Source organism: Bubalus kerabau, chromosome 7 (genome assembly GCF_029407905.1).
Source record: "Bubalus kerabau isolate K-KA32 ecotype Philippines breed swamp buffalo chromosome 7, PCC_UOA_SB_1v2, whole genome shotgun sequence".
NCBI lineage: Eukaryota > Metazoa > Chordata > Mammalia > Artiodactyla > Bovidae > Bubalus > Bubalus kerabau.
In genome coordinates this window covers 118,469,237-118,496,583 of record NC_073630.1, presented here as the reverse complement: position 1 = coordinate 118,496,583, position 27,347 = coordinate 118,469,237, and the positions used below count along the sequence as shown (strand labels likewise).

At 58.9% G+C, this 27,347-nt stretch overlaps 1 protein-coding gene across 24 annotated transcripts in view; it reads left to right on the top strand.

The window, feature by feature from the left end:
- ABLIM2 (actin binding LIM protein family member 2) overlaps window positions 1–27,347 on the top strand; it is a 165,410-nt gene that overhangs the window by 9,348 nt on the left and 128,715 nt on the right. For 5 of the 24 annotated variants that reach the window (XR_008717287.1, XR_008717286.1, XR_008717288.1 and 2 more), the window contains exon 1: window positions 19,205–19,411. The exons of 1 other annotated variant lie outside the window; for it this stretch is intronic. Coding sequence is in view for 19 of the 23 variants with exons in the window: in XM_055589214.1 (XP_055445189.1) it covers window positions 19,282–19,411 (130 nt within the window). In the remaining 4 variants the exon portion in view is untranslated. Of the gene's footprint in view, window positions 1–19,200; window positions 19,412–27,347 lie in introns of those variants that run through there. 18 more of the 24 variants (XM_055589205.1, XM_055589206.1, XM_055589203.1 and 15 more) reach the window with 9 other exon arrangements.

Genomic DNA, 27,347 nt, shown 5'->3' with positions numbered 1-27,347 from the left:
TAAACTGAAGGGCTTCTGGAGCCACCCCATGGCTCGGTGCCACCGCCTGCCCCTCAGGCTGCCTCTGCCTCTGGAGGGGTCCACTGAGCACCCACGAGGGTCAGCGTCATGGGGAGAGTACAGTCCGACACCCTTGGAGTGCAGGGACGTGGGGCGGCGAGGCTGAGCCAGACCGGGGCGCTCACGTGGGAGAGGTGGCCGGCAGACACAGGGGCGGAGGTCACAGAGGATCAGCGGACTGTCCAGGGTGGCCGGAGCTAGCCAGTCACCCAGGAAGGGCTGGGCCAGGCAGCGAGGGGGCCATTGGGCTGGGCAGGGGCTGTGAGCCCAGCGCAGCATGTCAGGCTGGGCAGCAGGGGGGCCGTTGGGCCGGGGCAGGACCCGGCCGGCACCTTCCTGCTGCTGCTCTGGCCGTGGCCACACTGACCAGGACCCGGCCGGCACCTTCCTGCTGCTGCTCTGGCCGTGGCCACACCGACCCCGTGACACGCTTCTCGCCAGCTGCCTACATCCCACCATTCTCCTCCAGCTCTGAGCCCGGCTGCTTCTGCCAAGCACTTGAAGCGTAGCCACGGGGTTCAGGGCTACAGGCGCCGGTTCCCTTGAACACACCCCTGATATGCCTTGGAAATCAGGAAACGCGATCTGTGTGCAGAAGCCCAGCGTCCAGCCAGGCGCCTCCCTGGCTGCCTCTGACGGGTGTGGGGTGTGGCCTGGGCCTGGGGCACACATGAAGCATGACCACAGGGCAGGTCCGCCTGCTGAGGACCACGGGTGGCCCTGCCAGGGCTCCCCAGGGCCGCCTCCGGCTTCTTCAGGCAGGGGTCCCTGCCAGACCTCAGCGTCGCCTGGACCTCTCCCGCCAGGCCCCGCCATCACCCCGCCTCACTCTTTCCTCTCCGGCCGAGCCGGGACCCCCGCTCTCTGCACCTGCCACGTGAGAGCTTTGTTCTGCCCTTGCCGCGGCCACCTTGTCTTCCTCCGTCAGCCCCCGCCCCCTGACCTGACCTCCCAGATTCCTTCTCTGAGAGTAGCTTGCTGGGCGGAGCACCCAGGCAGCCGATGGCCTCTGAAAAGGAGTTGAGAGGAATTAAAATCGCTGGCGAGAGTACACACACTGAGCCCTTAAGCGGGCCCTTTGGGGGACACCCTGCAGTTCAGGGCAAGGTTTTCTAGGACCTGGTGCCCAGGGAACGGGGCTGACAGAGCAGGGAGGCAGTCCCCGATACTGGAGGGGGACCGCTGATGTGAAGCTCTGTAAACCTCGGGGCTAAAACAGCAGGAACTTATTCTCTCCCAGTTCTGGAGGCCTGAAGTCCAAAATCCATGTCACTGGGCTGACGCCAAGTCTCGGCAGGGCGGGGCCTCCTCCGCAGGTGCTGGGGGAGTCCCCTCCCCGTCTCCTTAGCTGCCAGAGGCTGCCGGCACTCCCTGGCTTGTGGCCGTGTCACCTGCATCTCAAGGCCAGCCTCTCCAGCACCTTCAGCTTGCCCGCCGCCCCGTCCGAGTGTGTGGGCAGGTCTCCCTCCGCCTCTGTCTCTGAGGACGCTGGTGAGTGTGCTTGGGGCCCGTAACCCAGGGTGACCCTCCCATCCCAGGGTCCTTATATCCCATCTGCAAAGACCAATCGCCCCATTTTTTAACCTTATGGGTCCACGGGTCCTAGGGATAAGGACCCAAGTATATTGTTGGGGGGGCATCATTTGGCTTTCCTGGGCAGCTTCTTGAACATTCTGTTTCTGAGACTGAAACCCATTTTTACCCCTCATTGTGGGGTCTGTAGAAGATCCAAGGGTTAGAGAAAAGACCTCTCAGAGGATAAAAATTGTACGTCTCAAGTCAGCCGAATGTAAACATCCCACAGTCCCCAGAGCTGATGGCCTCAGGGGCCTCTGACTGTGGGTGTGTGCTGTCTCTTGGGAGCAGCTAGGTGAGATGCATTGAGCCTTAAATATGTTCATGCCTTCAGTAGAAGAAGGCGGCTCTCTGGAATCTTCTGAAGAAGGGTTCTGAAACACAGATATGATTGGTGCATAAAAACTCCTTCACTGCAGGGGGTCACAGGCTCTGCAGAGTGAGTGTCCAGCCAGAGATGTTGAGTCAGGAAATTACTGTCCGTCTATCTGCCCGTACGTAGCAGCTGTTCTCCAGCTTTGAGGGCTTGGGACCCCTTCACTCAAAAAATTACTGAGGACCCCAAAGAGCTTTTGTTTAAGTGCATTGTATTTATCGATCTTTAGTGTATTAGAACTGGAGAAGGAAATGGCAGCCCACTCCAGTATTCTTGCCTGGAGAATCCCAGGGATGGAGGAGCCTGGTGGGCTGCCGTCTATGGGGTCGCATGGAGTCAGACACGACTGAAGCGACTTAGCAGCAGTGTATTAGACAGGGCTTCCCTTGTGGCTCAGTGGTAAAGAATCTGCCTGCCAATGCAGGAGTTGCGGGTTCAATCCCTGGATCGGGAAGATCCCCCTGGAGAAGGAAATGGCAGCCCACTCCAGTATTCTTGCTGGGAAATCCCATGGACAGAGGAGCCTGGTGGGGTCATAAAAGGTTGGACACGACTGAGCGACTAAACGAGTGTTCAGTTCAGTTCAGAATTGCGGCACGCCAGGCCTCCCTGTCCATCACCAACTCCCGGAGTTCACTCAGACTCACGTCCATCAAGTCGGTAATGCCATCCAGCCATCTCATCCTCTGTTGTCGCCTTCTCCTGCCCCCAATCTCTCCCAGCATCAGAGTCTTTTCCAATGAGTCAGCTCTTCACATGAGGTGGCCAAAGTATTGGAGTTTCATCTTTAGCATCAGTCCTTCCAATGAACACCCAGGACTGATCTCCTTTAGAATGGACTGGTTGGATCTCCTTGCAGTCCCAGGGACTCTCAAGAGTCTTCTCCAACACCACAGTTCAAAAGCATCAATTCTTCGGTGCTCAGCTGTCTTCACAGTCCAACTCTCACATCCATACATGACCACTGGAAAAACCATAGTGTATTAGACATCAAAATGGAGAATTTTTAAGCATATTTAATTCATTGAATAAGGAAAATAGCCCGTTGTATGTTAGCTACGAGTGTTTTCAGGGAACAGACCGGCCTTGCTTTACAGCTGTGCAAATCTTGTTAGCGTCTGGCTAATGGGCGGCGGCTGGAGCCCATGTCCGGCCTGCGTTCTGTCAGCTGTGAGGCCACGTGTCACAGGGCCTCGGGCAAACCCTAGCGTACATTTGGGAGGGAGAGGGAGTGATGGAGGAAAATAACATCTCAGTCTTATTATGAGCACGGCTTCGACCCGGCCGGCTCCCTGCTTGCATGCTGGGGACCCCAGGGTTCCTAGACCACACTCGGAACTGGTGATAAAAGATGGAGTACTATGCAGTCATTCATACGATTGTCAAGGAGGAGTACAAGGCGTGTGCCAGCACTGATGATGAAGAATGTGGGGTCCGCAATTTTATACACAGTGTCATCTGCAAAACAGGCAGAAAACATGTTGAAATGCAAGAGTTATGGGCAAATCTGCCTTTTCTTCTTTCTTCTGATGCTTGGCTGTTTTATTTTCCCAGCTTCTTCATTTTAAGGATGTGTGGGGGGGACGGGTGGGGGTAGGCGTGTGCTCAGTATTGGTCTCAAGAGGCTTGAGTGGAGAGCAGCTGTCTGACCCCCTGGCACCAGCCGGCTTCTGCTCCAGGGACCGGATGGCGTTCTCTGTTTTGGGAGGTGGACTCTCCCTGTGGCTCTAGGCCTTTGAGTGGCCCCGACATGATGCAGGGATTTGTGTGTGTGTGTGTGTTTATGCTCTTGGGATAGCGTCATCTGCTGTTACAAGAGAGCAGTTTCTGTGGGCTCTGGAGCAGGTTCCACAGTGGCCGGTGAGGAGTTGGGGGCTGGTCTGAAATTCAGCGTCCCCTGCAGAACTTGCCCGGCCCTGGAAGGGCTCCAGCAGAGAGCTAAATATAACCTGGGTGTGTGCTGGCAACCTCGGGCACCCCAGCCCCCAGCTGGTGGCGGAGCCGAGCCCATGGGAGCAATTGATTTGTCTAATGGAGCTCAGCGTCTGCCATTTGTGGGGCATCTGGTACCTGCGGGCGGGCGGAGAGGTCATCCAGGCCCCGTCTGGAATGCCACAGAGCCTGGCGGGGTGGGGATTCTTGCTCCCGATTTTCAGATGTGGGGGGACGGCAGCTGGACTAAGACGTGGGGCAGGACCCGTGGTCACATGGCTGGTGAGGGGGGAGGTGCTCCCAGCTGGGAGCACCCCATATGCCCCTCCCCACTGGGGGGCACGTGTCTCCCCCACTGGGTCCTCTGATCCGAGGACTGTGGCCACGTGTTTCCGAGGGCTCTGGCATCACTGGTGGCAGAGAATGGTTGTAATGATCATCGTAACGCCCCAGACAGCATCCCTGCTCGGGTCCTTCCGACGCTGCAGGAGTGGTCTCCGTGACTGCCCATTGTACAGGTGGGCACACAGAGGCCAAGTGACCTTGAGAAACCTGCTCTGGGGACCTGGCTGGTGGCGGGAGCTCCTCCGGATCCCAGGTTCTGCTGAGCTGCGTCCTCTCTCCCGCGAGAAATGTGGGTCAGCCGGCTCCCCGGGCCCAGCAGAAGCCCTGCTCCGAGCGCCTCCGTGTGTCAGTGATTCTCCTCCACACCTCACCTTGTAAACTGGGGGCCTGCTCTCCCCACTCCTCCCACTGGCCTGGGGCATCATGGGTCAGGATGATGTCATCACCCCTGGAGGGGGCGGCAGTGTGGGGTGACTGGTGGGGGCGGGGCAGCCTTCTGAAAGGGACTCGCAGAGAAACGATCCCTCTCTCAAAGTACGGTCTGCCATCTCCAGGATCAGCACCTCGGCGAGGACATCTCGCTGGAGACTGGGGCCCTGCGGGTAATTCCTGCCCATCCCTCACACAGGGGGCCTCTCGTCCCCCGATACCCTCCTCGCCTTGCTCCCAGGCACCCCTGCAGCCTCCAGGAGACCTCAGCAGGGCTCTGCTCTGGATTTTGGGGTGATGGAAGGATAGCGGGGCCTCAGCCTTCCTCCTGGGAACCCCTTAAAGCAGTCTTCAGGGAGGAGGTGGCTCCCTGGATTCCCCCCACCAACATTCCTATCTTCTCCATTAGGACCTGCCCCTTCCCCGGGGCGACCGAGGAGACCCTCCCCACCTCCCTGGGTCTCATGGACAGGCAACAGTCAACCCAGCATCCCTGGGGGTAGGGGTGAGGAGGTGGTTTCATTTGACCATGTGGAGCCCTTGGCCTGGTGCAGAACGTGACCTTGAGGGAGTTCTTCCCTCCAAAATCTTCCAGCCTGGTGAAAGAGGTGGACAGCGTGTGGGAAAGACACACGATGAGAAAAAGCACTCCCCCAGGAGGCTGTGGGGGAATGGATAGAGGGCAGGGAAACAACCTGTCGTGAAAGAGAAATCCTGGCAGACTTCCTGAAGGAGGTGACGGCCCACCACTCAGGAGTCAGACAAAGCCGTAGAAGGGCAGAGGTGAGCGTGTAGGGCGTGTGTTGGGAGTTTCACTCATGCCTCTGCCCCACGCTAGGCCCTGGGTAAGGTGCCATCTGCCTCTCAGGCGCCGTGATCCCCTGTCTGCCCTCACGGTACCTTGCACAGCACCTCGCTGGCAGGAAGTGCTCAGTGATGTGGCTACAGGGGGCCGAGCAGTCACAGCATGCAGAGAGGGGACAGGGAGGGAGTATGGAGACCGTAGGCTTCTGGGGGTCTGCTAGACCCACCCCCACCTGCCCCCATGACTGCAGGCTGAGCCAGGGCGGGGGTGGGGGAGTCAAGCAATCTCAGCATGTTTATCTGTGAATGGGGGCGGGGGAGGTTAAAGCCCCAGTGCAGGTGTGGCCAGGATTGGGGAGGACAGGTCACTCTGAGTGGGGGGAAGGGGCACAGAGCGGACACGGGTGGCTGGGCCATCCATTTTCCTTGGTGCCTCATCCTCCCCTAGAGCTCGGACTCATCGAGGTCCACACCAGGCCCATGTCCTTGCAGAGGGCTTGGGGGCCTGGCAAGCTGAAACAGGAACACTGACCCTGTCCTGGGGGGCTCTGTGGGGGCGGGTGTACAGGGAGACCACTGAGGGTCCAGGTGTGGCCCCTAGTTTGGAGGCCAGGGCCCCCTCCCTGCCTCGCAGCAGGGACGCCCACGACCCAGCGCTTGGCAGCTGACCCCATGAGCCCTTGCAGCCCAGACACAGCCCTGTGCATCCTTTTGTTCAGGAACAGAGACAGCTGGGGGCAGAAGGGGGATCGTCCATCCCCGCTGGGCGATGCCGGGCAGTGCCCTCTGGAGGCATTCCAGCCAGGGAGGTGAGCCTCTGAGGGGTGGGTCGCGGACTGGTGAGACCCGGAGACTCAGAGAGGGTCTCGGGCCACAATGGAGACCCTGGCTGTGGCCCGGCCCTCCCTGCCCCAGTTCTGGGAAAGAGGGTCATGCCAGGAATAGAACCTTGTATTTCCCACGGCTCCAGCCGCCGCTCCAGGCCGCAGCAGTCTGCAGAGTATCGGCACCAGGCCCGCGATCTGTGGCTCCGGGTCGGAGTGGCGGGTGGGGGGGAATGTCACTGGCCACCTGGCCAGCATCAGGACAGCCGTGTCCAGTGGTCAGGTGTTTTTATCGCCTCCTGCTGGGATCATTCTCTGCCTGGGGCGACCGACCACTCGACACGCAGGCTGCAAGTTGGGAAGTTTGGGAGTCTTGGTCCCAGGCATGTGGACAAAAGGAAGTTCAAGATGGATCCCTGGACCACCTGGCAAGCCAGCGCCTTGCCACAGCCCTCCTTTTACCTGGGACCCGGGGTTGCTCTCACCTGTGGACCTGCTGTGCTCAAACCTGCGTCCAGCTCTGCTCGGAACATCAGGCCCAGCCTGGTCCAGCCTCCCCTCGTCTCTGGGAGCAGAAATATTCAGATCCCATTGACTTGGTTCTGCTTGGGCAAATAGACCCGAGTCCTATTAATATTTGGCAAAGGCCATTTCCCTGGGTGCCCGCGAGGAAAATGAATTGCAGGGCAATTGCAGGGCAGGCTCTGAGCGAGGCCCCGTGGGCTGTGGTCTCACCAAGGAGGGACGGGGGCGCTGGTAATTAACTGCTGGCCACATCTGGGGCCCAGACCTGTGGGTCTTCCCAGGTCTTATAAAAGCCGTAGGATTCCAGCTCGCCTTCACTTGGGCTGTTACTTCTCTGGGCACTCAGGTGCCTGTGACCTGGTTAGAGTCCTCAGAAGTGTTTAGGGCTTTTTGGGTTGGGCGCGAGGGGTGGCCGGGGTCACAGCTGGACGAGGCAAAGCTGCGATTCGAGGCCAGTGCTCTCTGTCTTCATGAGGCCTCCTGGGTCACAGGAGAAGAGGGTGTGCAGACAGCGAGAGCTGCAGGTCAGGTACCCGACCTTGTAGGAGGCACGTCCACAGGGATGCAGGCAGTGCTGTTGATTTTTTTGTTGTAAATTTATTTAATTGGAGGCTAATTACTTTACAATATTGTAATGGTTTTTGCCATAATCAGCCATGGGTGTACACATGTGCCCCATCCTGAACCCCCCTCCCACCTCCCTCCCTATCCCGTCCCTCTGGGTCATCCCAGTGCACCAGCCCCGAGCACCCTGTCTCATGCATTGAACCTGGACTGGCGATCTGTTTCACATATGATATTATACATGTTCCAATGCCATTCTCCCAAATCATCCCACCCTTGCCTTTTCCCACAGAGTCCAAAAGTCTGTTTTTTAAATCTGTGTCTCTTTTGCTGGCTCGCATACAGGGTCATCGTTACCATCTTTCTAAATTCCATATATATGCGTTAGCATACTGTATTGGTGTTTTTCTTTCTGGCTTACTTCACTCTGTATAATAGGCTCCAGTTTTATCCACCTCATTAGAACTGACTCAAATGTATTCTTTGTAATGGCTGAGTAATACTCCATTGTGTATATGTACCACAGCTTTCTTATCCATTTGTCTGCTGATGGACATCTAGGTTGCTTCCCTGTCCTGGCTATTATAAACAGTGCTGTGATGAACATTGGGGTACATGTGTCTCTTTCAATTCTGGTTTCCTCCGTATGTATGCCCAGCAGTGGGATTGCTGGGTCGTATGGCAGTTCTATTTCCAGTTTTTTAAGAAATCTCCACACTGTTCTCCATAGTGGCTGTACTAGTTTGCATTCCCACCAACAGTGTAAGAGGGTTCCTTTTTCTCCATACCCTCTCCAGCATTTACTGTTTGTAGACTTTTGGATCGCAGCCATTATGACTAATGCCATCAATTTTAATGAGAAAAGAGGCTTGAGAAGACCCTGCTCACACACCCAGGTCTCCTGGGCTCTGATTCAGAGTCTGCTCATCCTCCAGAGTTCCTCGCAGCTGACCCTCCAAACTGGCAGGCTGGACCCCAGGCATCTCCCTTTTGAATGACGACTGGCTCTTGCCTTTACCCCATATATTTCTGGGTCCCATCCTCTGCTACCAGGGACCTTAAACAGGGTGCATGTGCGCTCAGTCGTGTCCGACTCTTTGTGATCATGGACTGTAGCCCGCCAGGCTCCTCTGTCCATGGGGTGTCCAGGCAAGAACACTGGAGTGGGTTGCCATTTCCTACTCCAGGGGATCTTCCCAGCCCAGGGATTGAACCCACGTCTCTTGTGCATCCAGCATTGGCAGGCGGATTCTTGACTGCTGACGCCACCTGGGGAGTCCCAAACGGGGACCTGTCCTGCTTTAGGGGTCTCACTCTCACTAGAGTTTCTTGGAGTCTGTTTTATTATCATTAATTGTGCAATGAACCAGACGTTCATTTTTGCAAGAACAGGGGATTGAAGAGGGAGCAGTCTGTGACCCCCCACCTCCCGGCCCCACGGCTGTCTCTCTCCTGCGAAGCCTTGGGCCACGTCCCGCACGCCCCTCCTGACACCACCCAGGAAGCGCTCCCGAGTAGGACATGCTCTCCTACAATCGCTTCTCAGTGGCTGCCTGTGACTCTGTGGGTTTTCTCTGGTTTGTTTGGCCATGTTATTTTTCCAGCCCTAAGTACAGCATTTTCTGCATTAACGTGTCTCATATTGTGGTAAAAGACACATAATCTAAAGTACGTCACGTGAGCTGTTTTTACACGCGCCGTTAGAGGCGCTAAGTACATTCACGTTGCTGTGAGACCCTTTACCACATCCGTCTCCAGACCTTTTCCATCTTTCTCAGCTAACGGTCCCCTCGAAGTAACTCCTCATCGCCTGCCCTCCACCCCTCCCATCCCCCTGCCCTCGGCACCCACAGTTCTGCTTTCTGCCCCTGTGGATCTGGCAGCTGTTGGGACCTCGCAGAAATGCAGGGCAGCCTCGGAGCTTGTCCTTTTGTGGCCGGCTTGTGTCACCGAGCGCAGCGTCCTCTGGGTTCCTCATGTTGCAGCGGGTGTTGGAATGCCCTGCCCTTTTTTTTAAGACCGGACCCTATTCCGCTGCATGGATGGACCACTCTGTTCATCTGTCCATCCTTCCCTGGAGACCTGGGCTGCTTCCGCCTCCTGACTGTTGGCAGCGATTCTGCTGTGAACACAGGTGAGCCATATCCACTCAGGTCCCTGCTTTCCTTTCCTTGGGGTGTGTCCCAGGGCGGCATTGCTGGCTGAGAGGCACCTCTCCTTCATTTCTTGAGATGCCATCGTGCCATTTTCCCAGTGGGCATGTGACTTCGCCATCGTCAAGGGGTGTTTGAAGGGTGGGGTCTCATCGGGGGGCCTCTGGGTCCACCTTGCACAGACCTTACTCCTCGTCTTGGCAGAAGAGCCCGCCCTCACCTCCCTGCACGCTGTCTGGCAGCCAGGCTGAGACCTTGGAGGTTTCTCCACGTGGGCTGCCCTGTCTCCACGCCGTCTTTACCCAGGCTGGCCCCCTTCTGGGGCGCCTTCCTTCCCCGCCTCTGCCCCCAGCCCGCAAGAGCAGCAGGCGTCCTGCAGGCCCCCTCATCCTGTCCTGCTCCTGGTCTCATCCCCGCTGATGCAGGTGCTGTCCAGGTGGGTCTGAGCCCTTTCCACCCGCCTCCCTAGGCGCTGGGCAAATTAAATTGTGGTAAAATAAACACAACATAAAGTTTACCCTCCTAAGCGTTGAGCCGTGTAAGTTCTGTGGCATCTAATACAGTCGCTCGTGTGGCCATCGCCGCCGGCACCTCCTGACCGCTTTTCCTCTTGTGAAACTGAAACTCCGGCCCCACGACACACCGGCCCCCACCCCCACCCCAGCTCCTGGCGAGCACCGCTCTGCCTTCTGCCTCCAGGATTCTGTCTGCTCCAGGCGCCTCACGTCAGTGGGGCCCTGTGGTATTTGTGCTTCTGTGACTGGCCTGTCTCGCTGAGCAGAGCGTCGTCAGGGCTCGTACGTGTGGTAGCCTGTGTCAGCTTCCTCCTCTCGAAGCTGACTAATATTCCATCGCGTGAAGAGCCCACAGTTTGTCCGTCCACGTGACCGTGGACGCTGGGGTGGCTCGCCCCTTGGCTGTTGTGAGTGTTGCTGTTACGATAACGGGTGTGCAAATACACGCTCGGGGGTTTTACCGCAGCAGCTCTGGGGCAGGTGGTCCTGCGGTCCTGCCCCAAACAGGCCAGGGCTGAGCCCTGGACATGTGGGGCTCCGCTGGTTCCTCCCGCTGTCCAGTGAAGTGTGCGCTCCTCCAGTCCCGGGTGTAGGTGGGGAAACTGAGGCCAGCGGGGTGAGGGGACTTCCCGCCATGCCAGCATCTGGGCACGGTGCCAGGGCGCCGGGTGGGGGGTGGGTTTCCACATTCAGAACCCACGCCCTTGCCTTTCCCATGGGGCGTCCGGTCTCCCGCGGGCCTTTGTCCGTTCTCTCAGCTATTGGTTCGTTCATCAGACCCTGAACAGGACCACTCACCTCCCTGTCCCGGGCTGGGCCGGGCAAGATGTATCTAGAATATACATCCCGCCCTTAGGAGCTCACAGGATGGAGACCAAATCACTCAGAGGCAGAGAACCGGTGATGGGCTACCCACGCCTGCCACAGGTGCCGGCCGTGGGGGTGTGTGTGCGAGCCATGCGCTTGCCGACTCTGGCTACAGGTGAACACCCGAGGTCAGAGAGGTCCCTGAGCCCAGAGCCAGGCATTCTGAGCCCCGGGTCTGTCTCTGTTGCTGCAGTATTTTTCCAGGATCCATGAGGGTAAAGTTAGCCAGTCATGGTCTATCCTGTTCCCGGGGGGATTCTGCCTTCTTCATCAGTTTCTCCCCCAGATCTTTTGAAAAGTTTTAAGCATATAGAAAAGTTGGTGGTGGTGGGGGAGTCAGTACAATGAATACCTTGTGATACTTTTTCATCTGGATGCATCAACTATGAACGTTTTGCTACATTTTGCTCTATCCGTCTCTCTGTCTCTCTCTTCTGAACCATTTGAAAGTTAGTTGCATTATAACACTTTAGCACATGTCTGTACCCAAATATCAGCTGCAGAAAATCCCTGTTTCCTGTCTCCCCGCCCCCCGCCCCCCACACACAGGGCCCCTTTACAGATGTTTGTCTGCGTTTTCTCCTCCAGGAGCCAGGCTGGGGTCTACACCACAGCCGGTGAACATGTCTGTCTTTGGTCGCCTTTATCCTGGGACATTCTTCCCACCTGTTTTCTTTAGTTTTTGTTTCATGCTGCCAATACTTAGAGAGTCCAGACCTGTTTCCCTGTGGGCTGCCCCCTCCCTGATCTGCGTGGGTCTCTGTTCCTTGGTGATGGGCTTCGGGCTGAGCGTTTTTGGTGGGAGGCTGCTGTGCGACTGCTCCCCGCACAGGAGCACGCAGGGCCGTTGGTCCCGTGTGCTTTCAGGGACCCGAGCGCATCCAGCCGGGGTGAGAACTCCTGCACACATGGTTTTGCACCTGTGTGCATTGACCTGTGAGTGGAAGTTATATGTCTGCCCAGAAGCGGAATGTTAAATGGGAGTGTCGTCTGTCTGCCAAACCACTGTCCCTCACACCTTTACCCAAAGGACACGCGAGTCCCTTGTCCCCGTCCCCTCCCAGCCCAGCACAGGGCACTGTCCGTCTTCTCAGATTCGCCAGCGGATGGGGAGGGTCCCCCCAGCTTTCCCCTGCCCCCCGGGCGCCGAGGGCGTTGCTGTGGCGTTGGGCCATCTGTATTTCTGTGAGCCTACTGTTCCTCCTTCTCTGGTTCTCTGCATGGCCGCTTGTCTGCCTGTGTTGCCCCAGCAGGGGATGGGCGGGTGCCCTGCGCTCTATCCGGCCGGGATGAGGAATCGCTCTCCTTCTGAGATCGGGTGGTGGGGCCCAGGAGCGGGTGTGTGTGTGTGTTGGGGACAGGGGGCAGGGCAGGGGCGTGGGGGGCTGCGTCCAGGTGTGTTGCTGCGTGGAGAAGGCAGCGTGGGCCGAGGAGGGGCGTCTCTGAGTGGGGAGACGGAGACGAGATCACCTCCGATCATCCTCACCGGCAATTTCCTTGCTTGCCAGGCTCAAGGAAGGGGTCACCGAGACGCTCTCCCCCTCCCGTCCTGCAGGGCCTCCTTCGGGCCTCTGGGCAGCCTCCTCCTTACCTCGGGTGCCTTCCCACTTGCTGACTCCTCCACTGGACTCGTCCACCTGCTCTTAAGTTTTCTCTTTGCCTTCGAAGTCAGCTTCAGCATCCTTTCCTCCTTCAAGAGAGGCCCCTGACCCCCAAGCCGTGCGGCAGTTATACACTGCCGTTATACACTGATCGCAGGATGAGCCTGCGCGTTCGTTTGTCTCCCTGACTGTGTTCGTCACCCTGTCAGCCTGCTAGCTCCTGGTGGGGGCCTCAGAGCTGACAGCCAACCCGCCTTTACCAGCAGAACACCTTGCTCAGGGCATCCGCTCCTCTGTGACGCAGACCAGACAGCCTCTGACTCGCTCAACCCGTGGGCATCCAGGCTTGTCTGACTGCAGCCACCTCCCAGCTGGTACCTTGGGGGTCCCTGCTCTCCGTTGCCTTAGGGGACCTTGGACTTGCTGTCTCGGGGGCATACGTGTCATAGACAGTGGTGCGGATGCTGTGGGGGCTGGTGGGCCGAGGTGTGGCCCCTTTTGAGCTCAGCTCCCCCGACGTGGACGCAGGCGAGAAGAGTGGACTGAAGGGACGTGGTCCAGCCAGGCTGGCGTCTGGGACACGGAGTTCGGTCTCGATCTGGGAGGCCTCCTGAGCCCCCTGCCCCAGAGATGGTGCTCTGTGCTGGGGACCCGGAGGTCGGCCTGGCAGGGAGGAGGGATGGGGCAGAGTCTCAACCAGGTGAGAAAGGGGGTGGGTGGGAGGAACCGAGAGAAGGGGCAGCCCCGGGAAGGATGGAGAAAGCCTAAGGGCAATGCCGACGTGTGGCACGCGCTGCTCCGAGACCACAGACGGTGTTGGTGACGACAGGCAGGTCTGTGTTCTGGGTTGAGTTGTGTCCCCGAAGAGCAGTGCTGAAGTCCCGACTCTGGTCCCTGTGAATGTGACCTTATTTGGAAATAAGGTTGTTGCAGATGTAGCTAGCTGAGATGAGGTCACATGGAGTAGGGCATCCTGATGAGACGAAGAAGAGAGACACGGATGTGGAGACACGGGAGGAGGACCCCAGGACTGCAGAGGCGGAAGCCGAAGGGCTGCCGCTCCGCGCCAAGCGTCGCCCGCGACCCGCATCAGGAGGAGTGAGGAAGGGCTCTCCCCTGGGGGTTCCTGAGGGACCACGGCCCTGCTGGCACCCTGATTCAGGACTTCCGGCCCCCAGACCATGAGAGAATAGAGTTCTGTTATTTAAGCCACTCAGTTTGTGGCCGTTTGTTCCAGCCAAACTCACACAGTTAGGAATTGGGACCGAAAGATGCTGCTCACCAAGTGCCCATCACATGCCACGTGAGGCGCCTGGCACTTTCACGTGTATCATCTCGTTCAGTCTTTCTGAAGCCCGATGGGTAGGCACCCCCATCAGAGAGACGGGAAACTGAGGCCCAGAGAGGTGAAGACGATGGGCCCAGGTCACACAGTGGCTGAGACATGGAGCCGGCTGCAAACATAAGGCTGCCTGAGTTGCACAAGGGCAGTCAGCTCGGTGGGGGTGTTGGGTGCGATGCGTGGCCCTGTTGGAGGGCGGGGAGAGGGGGGCGAGGGAGGGTGGCCGTGGTGAGGCCTTCTCTTTTCCGACCGTGAGGCTCCTGGAGGACTTCTGGGTGGAGGTGTCAGCACTCCGATGGCTCTGGGGGTTGAGTGCTCAGGAGAGGCCCGGCTGGGTCTTAATGAATCCTCATCCAGGGCCTGGACGATGTCTCGGATCCCTTTAGAGATAATTTTTATGCTCCTGAGAAAGCACCGGTGTTTTCATTGCCTTAAATTTACCTGAAAAACCAGTACTCACGTGTCGTAAAGTTTTCAAGCCCTTGATTTCATTTGTTTCTTATCTTTTTAAGCAGCATTCGGCAATAAAGATGCGAGTGAGTATCACTCGGGAAGGCTCAGGGATGACTGGACGCAGAGCGGGGCTGTTGGGGGGGAAGAATTATTCTGGAATGTGGAGCAGGGAGTGTGCAGGGAGAGGGGCAGTCAGGGGCTCGGGGACGTGAGTGGGGCCGCCAAAACCACCTGGCCACGCTCCCCCTTGCCTTTCTGGCTGGAGCCAGCCTGCTGGGGCCGCAGGCGGAGGGCTGTCCCTGGGGCAGGGTGGCCTGGATCACGCCCTCACGTGTGGCGGTCCTTCCAGGCCCCTGCAGTCCTGCCCACCCTCTGAGTCCAGGAAGAGCACATTTCTCTCTTTTCTTTCAATCGCTGTCATTTCTGCCTGGTCCCCCAACTCTGGCAGGGTACAGGCGTAGAAGGCAGGACAGAACTTCCTCCACGGCAGGTGGCGACCCATCTGTGGGCGTGAAATCAGTTTAGGCGGTCACAGCAGCCTTTCTTACGTAAGAGGTTGAAATGAATAGAAACAGAGCGGACCCAGCCTAGAAAAAGAAAGGAAAATAGCAGAGCACATCCCAAGTAATAGGGCAAAGTATTGTTTGGTGAAAAAAAAAATCTGTTATGTATTCACATATTGTATAAGCGATTGCTGTGTGTGGCAGGCTGAAAAACGCTCCCCCAGCCCAATATTTCATGTCCTTATCTTAGGACCTGTGAGTATTTGAAAAAAAAAGGGGGGAGTGGTTTGCAGATGGGATTAAGGTAAGGATGCTGCACTGGGGAGATCATCCTGGATTATCTGTGTGAGTCCTAAATGCATCACAGTGACTCTTAGAGGGGCAGAGGGAGGCTACAGACAGACTCACAGAGGAGAAGGGGCCGGGAGCAACAGGGCGGGCAAAGATGGGGTGATGCCACCATGAGCCAAGGATGCTGGCTGCCACTCGGAGCTGGAAGAGGCAGGAAGGATCCTCCCCCCCGGGCCCCAAGGGAGCCCTGCCCAGCAGACACCTGCGTTTCAACCCCGTGGTACCGACTTTGGACTTCTGGCTTCCAGGACTGTTGTTTTACCCATTCGTGCTGGTCACAAGAAACTGGTACGCTGTGGGACGAGCAACCCCGAAGCTCAGAGGCTCAGTCGGCAATCAGTTATCCTGGCTTGGGGCCTGCGGGCTGGCCGGAGCTCAGCTGACCAGGCTGGGCTCCCAGGGGCTGGCCCCCTCCCCTCTCCATCTTCCTCCTGGGATCGTCAGGTGGCCTGGGGGATGCGCTCCGTGCAGGAAGAGCAGAGGGAGCTGTGTGACGCCTGAACCCGTAGGTGGTCACTTCCACTTGCGTGCATGCGGCAACCAAGCCAGGCGCGGGAGCAGACACCAAGTCACAGGGCCAGAAGAGCCCTCTCCCCCACGACTGGGGACCCTAGTGAGGGGGCAGGAGCAGGGGGGCCCGGGCCCGGTCCGTCTGCAGGCTGTACTCTGTGCGCGTGGGGCCGCTGCCGGGTGGGCGCATCTCTCTGTGCGCTGATGCTGGAACCGTGTGGAAGCTGCCTACCGGCGGCACAGAGCCCGGTGTGAAGTGCCCTGGACACAGCCATTTGTGGGTTTTCAGGGCCCGGCTCAGTCTCTCTGCGACCCTCCCTGAGAATCAGTCTGAAAGGTTCCAGGTGGGGAAGGGACAACGTTCCACCTTACCCCTCACCCCGCATCCTCAGAGGGATGGATGGGGGCTCATCCTGCAGGGTCTGGGGCAGGGGAGAAGGAACTGCTCCCCTACAGCCCCAACTGGTCGCCATCCCTGGGGGGAACATGCACGTCCACTGTTAGCTTAGGTTCACCAGGATCCTGGTCCTCTGCCTTGAGCGCGCACGGGGACTTCGGAGAGGCTGCGGGGCAGGAATCTCCCACGATGAGGCTGGGCGGCTGCGGCCCGTCCTCCCCGTGGGTGCTGCCTCATGTTGCCCCTCCTGCCCGCTCCCCCCATAACAGATGCAGAAGAGGAGCAGGGCCCAGGCAGCTCCCCCCACCCCTGGTGCTGGGAAACCACCTGAGCCCGTGGGAGAGGAGGCCATGGGTCCCCGGAGCCCTGGAACCTCTGTGGGCAGGGCACGTGTCCCCACAAGCCAAGGGCAGTCTCCCACAGGCCTGGCAGCCACTGTAGTTGGTGGGTCATGGCATGGGGTCGGGGGGGGTTGGGTGTGCTGGCCTCCATGGGGGCCTTGGTGCAGGCCAGGCAGGGTGGGGAGGTACCCGGAGCTGAGGGTCAGTTAGGCAGATACCTGGAGAGGCATGGAGCCCAGGGAAGACCTAGCGTGGTCAGCGAACACCAGATCAGGCCAGCTGAACCAGGCCCGGGGCGGATTTCTGCCCCAGGGACCAAGGAGCCCCCAGCCCACGGTTCCCACCTCCTGGGAAGCCCTTCTGGCGGTGCTGTGGCTGCTCATGTCATGCACAGGGGTCTTGCCCGCCCAGCCCAGGTGGACAGGAGGCATCCGGCCCGGGGGGGAGGACCCTGGTGAGGGAGGCGCCAGCCCTGGGGAGGTGAGTCGGGAAGGCAAGACAGCTGGCCTCTTTTGGGTGCTCTCCCCAGGCAGCAGTGGGCTTGGAGTTCATGTCCAAGTCATCTTCACTGGGATGCATGGGCGAGGGAGGCGGTCCTTCCAAGGGGGCCTTGAGCCACGCTGAGTCTGGGCCGCAGCAGCGCCTGCCCTGTGGATGGACGGTACCCGCGGCTCCTCCTACGATGATTCTCTTTCCAGTGCCTGGGCAGACCCCAGCCTCCCTCGTTCTCAGGGTGAGACCGACCCAGGGTTTTCCATGGAAGTTCTGTTGCCCTGGCCCCTGCCCGCCTTCCCACCCCAGCAGAGCCTCATATAGCCAAGGGCGCCATCCTGCCGGGAACATCAGCTCGCCGTCTCCCCTCTCCAACCTCCGTCCCAGAGTCGAGCAGCTTGCCACCCCTTGGGCTCTGAGTCACCCCGGGTTCTCTCTGCTGGGGCGTCCCCTTAAGCCCCGCCGGGAGCGCCCACCGCCCCCTGTGATACCCCGGGTCAGGCACCAGACCGTATTGCCCCTCTTCTCCTGTCTGACTCTCAAACTCAGAGCCTGCGAGCCTCTCTTGTTCACTGGAGCTGGCCCAGCTCCCCCGTCTCTGCCTCGGTGTCCTCACGGGGGAAGTAGGGACGTGACGTCCCTGCCTTGGGTGCGGGGCTGGCTGGGGGCTCAGAGGGGCTGCTGTCTTTGTTGCCGTCGCCAACGCAGTGGTCATTTCGGCCCGGGCTGGGCACAGACCGCAAGGCATCGAAGCTGCAGAATAGATGAGTGGAGAGAAGCTCTCCTCCTCTGTAAGCACGCGGGGCTGTCGTTCTCTCCCTGGGACGCGTCATCCGTACCCACTGGCAGGACCCGGGGCCTGGCGTGACGCTGCCTGCAGCCCTATGCTTACCACCCCCCGTCCACCAGGCGGAGAGGCTCAGACCAGTGTGATCAGTTGTGGTATAGTGTTAGCCGCTCAGTCGTGTCTGACTCTTTGCAATTCCACGGACTGTAGCCCGCCAGGCTCCTCTGTCCATGGGATTCTCCAGGCAAGAACACTGGAGTGGGTTGCCATGCCCTCCTCCAGGGGATCTTCCTGACCCGGGGATCGAACCTGGGTCTCCTGCATTGCAGGCGGATTCTTTACCGTGTGAGCCCCCAGGGAAGACCTAGTGTGGTTAGCAAACATCAGACCAGGCCGGGAGAGTCCCTGCTGGCGGCCAGCACCCCCTCTGACTCTTCAGAGCTGAGCTAATGAGGTGTTTTCTGCTGGGTGCTGGGGGAGGGCTGACGTGGCCTCCCCACCCAACCCCCAGAGACGCTGCAGCTGAGCCCTGGGAAATATGACCTGTGCTCCAGGGTGTGGCCACTGAGCCTCCCCGCAGTGGGATCCTGGCCCCCGGCCACTAGGCCATCACGTGCGGTTAGCCAGGATAACGCCTGCAGGGTCTCAGGGGCCGCGTGCTGGGGGCCAGGCAGGCCTGCCTGCTTGTGTGGTTCATGGGTCACAGGGCGTTTCTGCCTCTGGAGAGCTTAATGCCGAGTGTTGCAGAGAGACATCCAGGAGCACAGGGGCACCAGGGGACCAGGCAGTCAGGGTCTCTCACCGCTGCCTTTATGCCTAGGGGCCCCCCGAGTGTCCCAAGCCTGAGTCTCCTCCGATCTGGCACACAGGGCTGCGGAGTGGGTTAAGTAGGTCGCCCTGACATTCATGTCCACCCGGAACCTTCACGTGTGACCTTATTTGGAATAGGGTCTCTGCAGGGTAATCAGGGTGAGGATGGAGAGGAGGTCCTCCTGGAAGAGAGAGGACCCTAAATCCAGTGACTGGTGTCCTTGTATAACAGACAAAGAAGGACACGCAGGGATGTACAGAGAAAAGCCAACCCTGTGAGTTCCGGGGCTGAGATGGCAGTGATGTGGATGCTAGTCCGGGTCGCCCAGAGTCCCCAGAAACTGGTGATGAAGGGAAGCACCCTCCCCAACTGCCCCAGAGCCTTTGGGGGTTTCTGGTCTGCAGACTGGGGGAGAGTCAATGTCAGCTGCAGAGGCCGCAGCTGTGCGGCTGGGTCCCCAGGATCCGGGCATGGGCTGGGAGGCGCTGGGCGGGGGTGGGGTGGGGCGGGGTGCGGCTGGCACGCCGGGCCGGCCACATGGGGCCGCAGATGGACTCAGCTTCCCCGGGACCCTCCCCCACTGCCTTTGCAAAGCCACTTTCCCGGACGCCCGGGAACAGGTGTGTCTCCCGAGTGGGGTGGCAGTCTATTTCGGTGTGCTGGGCAGGGCTCGGCCCGGCCCTCCTCGGGCATGAGGGTGGCAGCTGCCTTGTGACCCTCTGGCATGTCCCCTGAGGGCTGTGCTGGCCGCACAGGCTCCAGCCCTCGGCCAGCTGCCGCCCGCCCGCCGCCTCACGGGTGCCGGCCCGGCTCGCGGAGGTCACAGTCCATGGGGATGCCCGGAGGAGGGACAGGTAAGGCCCACGCTGCCCTCACCGCTCCGACCATCAGCCCGGGAGGAAGGCTTTTGTTCTGACTAGAAGTCGCCAGTCCCCCCAGGAAGCCTGGGGTCCAACCCGAGGGGAGGCAGCGTGAGCTCTGCCGTGTATGAAGGCAGATGCGGCTGGAGCTGACGTGTGCCCGGCCTCAGCAACTGTCCTCTGCACTCTTGATGGCTGCCCTCTGTGGTGACCTGTTTTACAGATGAGGAAGCTGAGGCTCAGGGAAGGGGAGGGTCTGGGCAGGTACACGGTGGCGGGCGTTGCTGTTGGGCCCCTGCTCTAGGTTGAGCCTCTGTGCCTCCCTGCCCCTGCCCTTTGCGCTTTCCTGGTGGTTCTCAGTCTTCAGCCAAGGGTGCCTTTGTTCCCGGGGGAGGGTGGGGGGCATTTGGCCTTGCTTGGAGCCACTTCTGATGGTCTCAGCTTGGCGGGGGAGGGGGTGCCACAGGCCCGTGGTGGGGTGTCGAGGCCAGAGACGCTGCTCACCACCCCGTGGTACACAGGGCAGGCCCACAGAAGCGTGGTCCAGCCCGGAGTGTCGGCTGGGCCCGAGGCTGGGAAACCGGCCTTAAGAGATATTGTAATGGCTTCGGTCCTTCTGCTGTTGATGCGAAGAGGAGGGCCCATCAAGGTAGAAAGAAACTCTAAGGAGCTTCCAGTCTTTTCCAACCCCCCCTCGGATGAGGTGGTGTGTGGCGGGGATGACAGATGACGGGAAGAAAGCTCTGGGGCAGGGGGAGGGGCTAGAGGAGGAGACAGGGTGTGTAGGGGGGCGCAGGGGAGCGAGCCTGGACCCTGGAGCAGAGAGGTGGGGTGCAGTGGGGAGAGCCTCTGCGAGCTGAGGTGTGTGGGGCCGGGGGGCTCCGGCCAGGGTCCAGCCTCCATCCTGAAGTGCTCCCAGCCCGGTCCTCAGGGTGCCATCCTGGCACGAGTCTCAGTGCCCAGCAGACCCTGTCTCAGCAGATCCTCTGTCCTGGCTGTGGCGTCTGTCCAGAGGCAGGATCTGGGGCCCCTCGTCCGTGCATCCCCGTCAGCACCCCACACTCTGCAGGCTCAGGGGGGTTTTATGCAGGAAGCAGCCCCAGGGGTGCCAGGTGAGCGGCGGCAAAGGTTTGAAGCCTGACCCCACTGTGGGCCTGGTCTGGGTGCTGTCTTGCTCCGGGGTGGGGTGGGGGGGTGCTCCAGACCCCCTCTGTAAAATGGGGGTGTTTACAGTTCTTCCCTCCCACGGTGCTCTGAACCCGCGGTGCCCTGAACCCTCCTAGCAGACTCTCCATGTTTGTTCCCACAAATGTGTATCTGTGGGTGCCCCGCCTCTCCGGGCTGGCTGGACGCAGCCCCACGTGGAGGTCTCCCTCCTGGCCTTAGAGCTCCGGCTGGCTGGGGGTCAGATAACATCCCCCGACCTGCTCTGTGTACTGGATTGTTCTGAAAACACCGGCGGATTCCAGGAGCTGAGCCATGTGACCACGTTCACTTCTCAAATGGAATTTCCATGCCGGCGGCTGGGCGGGTCTCCCCACTCAGCTGAGAACTTGGTGTCCTTCACGCCCTGCTCTCAGCGGACGACGGGCAAAACAATCGTGATATTAAAAACTGCACAAAGCCAGTGAGATAAGCCCTGTTGTTCCCGACTCACAGACAAAGAAATGGCATCTCGTGATAAAAGTACCAGGGAGGGAGATGTGACTCTATTTATGTAAAATTATAATAGGAGCTAAAAGTTAAAGAACTGTAGAACTTTCAGAAGACAATATTATATCAGGATAGGGATTTTTGATCTTGGGGGTTTCTTAGAAACGACAGTAAGTACGCAAGCAAGAAGACATAGATACGTTGGATTTATTTCTTCAAAATGAAGCAGTCTTACGCTGCCAGGAGCATTATGAAGCAATGAGAACACAGATCACAGAACAGGAGACAGTATCTGCCAATCATATATCAGAGGATGGGCTTGTGTCTAGAATATTCGTGTGCGTGCATGCTAAGTCGCTTCAGTTGTGTCCGACTCTTTGCGGCCCTATGAACTGTAGCCCGCCGGCGCCTCTATCCACGGGATTCTCTAGGCAAGAATACTGGAGTGGGTAGCCATGCCCTCCTCTGGGGGATCTTCCCGACCCAGGGATCGAACTCGCATTTCTTATGTCTCCTTCATCGGCAGGCAGGTTCTTTACCACTACCACCATCTGGGAGGCCCGTCTAGAATACTTGAAAGTGAGAGTTGCTCAGTCATGTCTGACTCTTTGCAACCCCATGGACTATAGTCCATGGAATTCTCCAGGCCAGAATACTGGAGTGGGTAGCCTTTCCCTTCTCCAGGGGATCCTCCCAACCAGGGATCGAACCCAGGTCTCCCGCATTGCAGGCGGATTCTTTACCACTAGCACCACCTGGGAAGCCCGTCTAGAATATATAAACAACTCTCATAACTCAATCAGAAAAAGCCGAATTCAATGAACAGATCTGAATAGACATTTTTCCAAATAATATATACAGATGGTGAATAAACATGTGAAAAGATGTTCAGCAGCGGTGGCTATGAGGAGATGCAGACCCAAGCCACAGTGAGACACATCTCACGCCCATCAGGGCGAGGGTGCGCTCAGTCGTGTCTGACTCTGCAACCCCGTGGACTGTAGCCCACCAGGCTCCTCTGTCCAGGGGATTCTGCAGGCAAGAAGACTGGAGTGGGTTGCCATGCCCTCCTCCTTCAATCCCTGCCATCTTCCCGACCCAGGGAGTGGACCCGTGCTTCTTGCATCTCCTGCATTGGCCGGTGGATTCTTTACCACGGCACCACCTGGGAAGCCCATCAGGGTGACCATGATGAAAAAGACCAGTGGAAGCAGAGACATTACTTTGCCAACAAAGGTCCGTCTAGTCAAGGCTATGGTTTTTCCAGTGGTCATGTATGGATGTGAGAGTTGAACTGTGAAGAAGGCTGAGCGCCAAAGAATTGATGCTTTTGAACTGTGGTGTTGGAGAAGACTCTTGAGAGTCCCTTGGACTGCAAGGAGATCCAACCAGTCCATTCTAAAGGAGATCAGCCCTGGGATTTCTTTGGAAGGAATGATGCTGAAGCTGAAACTCCAGTACTTTGGTCACCTCATGCGAAGAGTTGACTCATTGGAAAAGACTCTGATGCTGGGAGGGATTGGGGGCAGGAGGAGGAGGGAACGACAGAGGATGAGATGGCTGGATGGCATCACTGACTCGATGGACGTGAGTCTGAGTGAACTCCGGGACTTGGTGATGGACAGGGAGGCCTGGCGTGCTGCAATTCATGGGGTCGCAAAGAGTCAGACACGAGTGAGCGACTGAACTGAACTGAACAGATATTGATGAGGATGTGGAGAAGCTGCTGGTGGAAGGGTGAAGGGATGGAGCTACTTAGGGGGGCAGTCCGGCAGTCCCTCACACGGTTAAATGCAGAGTTACCATGTGACCAGTAGGAAAGGGGAGCGTCCACAGGGAAGGGCCTGTGCCTGAGTGTCCAGAGCAGAAGGGGGAATAGCCCCAAAGTGGAAGCCACCCCGGAGTGCATGTGGTATGTTCCTGTAGTGGACAATTGTTTGGACATAAAGAGTTACGACACGCTGACCTCTGCTACAGCGTGGGTGAACCGTGAAAGCCTTAACCTGAGTAAAGGAAGCCAGACACACAGGCCCACGTATGGTGCGTTTGTCTTTCTATGAAATGTCCAGGGTAGGCGAATCCATTACAGAGATGGGAAGGTCACTGGTTGCGTCACTGGTTGCCAGGGGAGGAGGGAGCGGGATGGAGAGGGATGGAGATGGTGAAAGTGAAAGTGAAGTCACTCAGTCATGTCCGACTGTCTGCGACCCCATGGATTGTAGCCTGTCCGGCTTCTCCATCCATGGGTTTTTTTTTTTTTCAGGCAAGAGTACTGGAGTGGGTTGCCGTTTCCTTCTCCAGGGGACCTTCCTGATCCAGGGATCAAAGCCGTCTCTCCCTCATTGCAGGCAGAGGATTTACTTTTCAGAGGGATGGAAATATTCTAAAGCTGATCGTGGTGGTGGGCGCACTTCTAGGAACGCACAACCATCCAGACCCCCAGTTCTAACGAGACACACACAGGACACGCTTCCGCTACCGTCACCCTCTTGGACCGGCGGGTTAGGTGGAGAACACGCAGAAGGGCAGAAGGTTAAAGGAAGTGGGGAGGGCGGGGAAGCCAGAAGAAACGGAAAACCAGGCCAGTCACACAGAGACCTGGGCTCGAATGCCTCCCCTGCCGGTTACAAGCTGTGGGATCTCAGCCAGTTGCTAAGCCTCCCAGAGCCTCGGTTTCCCCGGCTGCTGTGGGAGGTGATCATGCGTCTCGAGCCAGTTGGTGTGCGGAGCCCACCAGGCAGAAAGGAGAGTCGTGGGTATTTCTGGGTGGCCGCTGGGGACAGAGCCTGCCCTCAGAAGTCGCAGGCCAGCGGCTGTCCCTGCAACCCTCCCCCAGCCCTGGTGGCCCCTCCGAGGAAGGAGAGGAGACTGGAGCTCCTGCAGGACCACCCAGCGGATACTAGACCCCCCATCCCTCCCTGGTCCGTCCACAGACTCCCACCAGGGTCCAGGCAGCACCGAAGCCGGTGGGCGGGGTGTCTGACTTGGGTGAGGATCGTCCAGCCCAGATTTTCAGACCCCAGCTGAGACCCCTTCGTTAGCAACACAGATCACTAAGTAGGCTCTTAAGGTCCACCTTTTGTGGAGAAAACACGAGGGTTGTAGGGCTGGCCTTCCCTGTGGGTCTGGAATCCCGTGCACATCCATGGTTCCGAGGAGCAGGTCGGAGGAATTTTAAATTGAACGTTGCTGTGGGTTTTGCATGGTTCAGTCACGGGAAGCCGCTTCATGACTTGGGGGAAGAGGGTCTTTGTCTACCAGGCAAGCATCTGGGGGGCAAGTGTGGAGCCACGAGGTTGGGCACTGGAGGAGGGTCCGGCCGGGACTGGAGACTCCAAGAAAGGGCTGCTGGCCCCCGGGAGGACGCAGAGAGCCTGGACTCCAGGCTCAAGTGAAGGAGGGCCCTTCCATTACAGGAGATGGTGCTGGACTCCGACAACAGGTGAAACGGATGCTTTTGATGAGCGCTGTGAGCTTGCAGCCCTTGGGCTGCTCAGAGTCCATGAAAATAGCTGTGGACAGGGAGGTTTGCCAAGCAGGGGCACCCCGGGAAGATGCCACACAGCGAGTTAGGTCAAAGGTGGACCTGCCTCCCCCAGAGCTGGTCCCCTCCTTGCCCTCTGCCCCTCAGTTATCTGCTCTCCCCCCAGCCCCACGCAGCATGCCACAGAGGGGAGAGCAAGACCCAGAGAGACAGGGCTTCCAGTTCCGGCCTGGAAGCTGCTTCCGTCCTTGGAACCTGTTTGTCCATCTCAGAATGGTCAAGAGAGGATGTTCCCTGATGTGCAGAATGAACGGGATAATTGGACCTTAAGTGATGGGTCAGCAGCAGGCTCTGGACAGTGGACAGTGTCCTCCTGGGAGAGGGGTCAGGAGGAGAGGCCGGGGGTGTGGTGTGGTGACCTCTTGGACGCCCGTGCCATCCTTGCTGGGTTCAAAGCCAAGGGCTCTTCTGGGCCACTGGGACTCGTTGATGGTGACCTGAGGGGCAGCTGGGTCCCCACCAGGCGGGTGGTATCTCCAGGCCAAGGCTGCAGCCCCATTTCCAGGGACCTGGGCAGAGAGGGGGGCAGCTTCTGACTCTAAGCGGGCCCGCATGCAGAGTCGGCCAGTCCCCCAGCTGGCTGCCCCCCTGCCAACTCTGCCTGGAGAGTGAGGGTTCCTGGAAGGATTAGCACAACCCCCACAGACCCTCAGGCTTCCCGGTGGCCCAGTGGGTAAAGAATCCACCTGCAATGCAGGAGATGCAGACAGATGTGAGTTCGATCCCTGGGTTGGGAAGATCCCCTGGAGGAGGGTGTGGCAACCCACTCCAGTATTCTTGCCTGGAGAATCCCATGGACAGAGGAGCCTGGCGGGCCACAGACCATGGGAGTCGCAAAGAGTCAGACACCACTGAAGCGGCTGAGCATGCATGCCGCACGCACAGACCCTCCCGGCGGGAGCTGACAGTGGGGGCTTGGGGTCCTGCAGGCCTGGGTTCCAGTCCGTGGTGCCGTGTGCCCACTCCCGGCTCTGTGACCCGGGTCACTGGTGGGAATCACCCAGCGCCATGTCTGGCCGATAGTCCAGGCCCAGGAGCTGAAAGCTGATGTCGTCACTCAGACTGTTACTTCTCAGCCCCGCGGGGTGCTGTTCTGTGCTCTGAGTCACCAAACGCACCCCCCTGTTTCCCATCATACGTCAGAAATAGTCGTGGGGCACCTGCTGTGTGCTGGGCCTGAGCTGTACGCTGAAGACCCAGACGAGGTCCCTGGCTGTCCCATTGGTGGCCACCTGGCCCACGGCGAGGTGACACAGGGGACAAGCGGTGGCCCTGGCCTGGGAGTCCAGGGACCCAAGCCCTGACCCCGACCTGGCCTCAGACTTGCCCTCTGCTTTCCCCTTTGTTGGGGGGGGGCGAGGGAATGGGCTCAGATGCCCACCTAAGCCCTGACCTTCCGGAATGCCACCCGTGAGATACTTAGATGCCTTGCAGGTCAGGAAGGGCAACTCTTCCGGCGATGAAATAACACCCTCCAGGGACGTGGGTGGCCGGGGCGCCTGGACCAGCTGCTCGAAGCTTCAGGAGTCTGTGAACTGCCAGAAGCTGGAGCCGAAGGTAGCTGGGCGCCCGCCGTGGGCAGCCTGAGCTTCTGGGGGTGGGGGTGCTCACTGCCATGTTCTCCCCGCTTCTGCCTCGGGAGGGAACCCCTCTACCAGCAGACACCACCCCTGCAAAGCCCCTACCTCATGCCAGTCTGCAGAAGCCCGGCCTGGGGCAGCATGACCGTCCCCCGTGCAGAGGAAGACAGGCTCAGGGGGGCAGAGGAGCGGCGAGTCCCCAGCCCTGCCTCCCGCTCCTGGAGGGTTGGTTTCCTGGGGCCACAGGAATGAATCCCGCAGACATTTCTTCTCAGACGGCTCTGGAGGCCAGGCGCCTGAAATCACCCTGTCCCCAGCACGGGCTCCTTCTGAGGTCTGCGGGGACCGGGCCTTTCTTGGCCTGCTGACAGCCGTCTCCTCCCTGTGTCTCCACTCCTCGAACCTCTGTGCGTCTCTGCCCCAGTTTCCTGTTTATAAGGACACAGTCGTGTTGGAGACAGACCGAGTGGCCTCGCTGTAACTTGCGTGCCTCTCTCTAGGACCCCGTCACGTTCTGAGGAGCTGAGGGCCAGGACTCTGATGTTGGGGGGATGTGGTTCCGTCTGCCATGGACAGGTTCCCTTGTGTGGCCTCCCATTATCCTCGCTGGCTGGGAATCCATGGAGGCTCCTCTTTCCAAGCATGGTGGGGTCATAGCGTGGGCAGTGGGGTTGTTGTGTGGGTGGTGGGTTGTCGCGTGGGCAGGGGGTCATCGTGTGGGCTGGGGGGCCGTCACGTGGGCTGGGGGGTTGTTGTGTGGGTGGGGGGGTTGTCGTGTGGGCTGGGGGGTCATCGTGTGTGTGTGTGGGGGGCCGTCCCTGCATGAAGCAGGAATCTGGGGTTTCCCCGCTTGAACTCTGCCTGAGTTCTGCCTTTGGTTGCTGGGGCCAGACAGCTGGCCTGTTGTCCTAACCTGGCGTCTCCCTGGCTGAGCAGCTGGGCCCAGGCGCCTGGGGGATTTTGGTGTGCCATCTGCGTGGGAACTGGCTAGGGTTGCCCTGGTTGAATTTGGAGCAGGCAGAGCCCGTTTCTGGAACCAGATCCAGAAGGTGATGAACTCGTCCTAGGGCAGAGAGATCACATCTGTCCATCCTAAAGGAAATCAACCCTGAATATTCATTGGAAGGACTGATGCTGAAGCTGAAACTCCAGT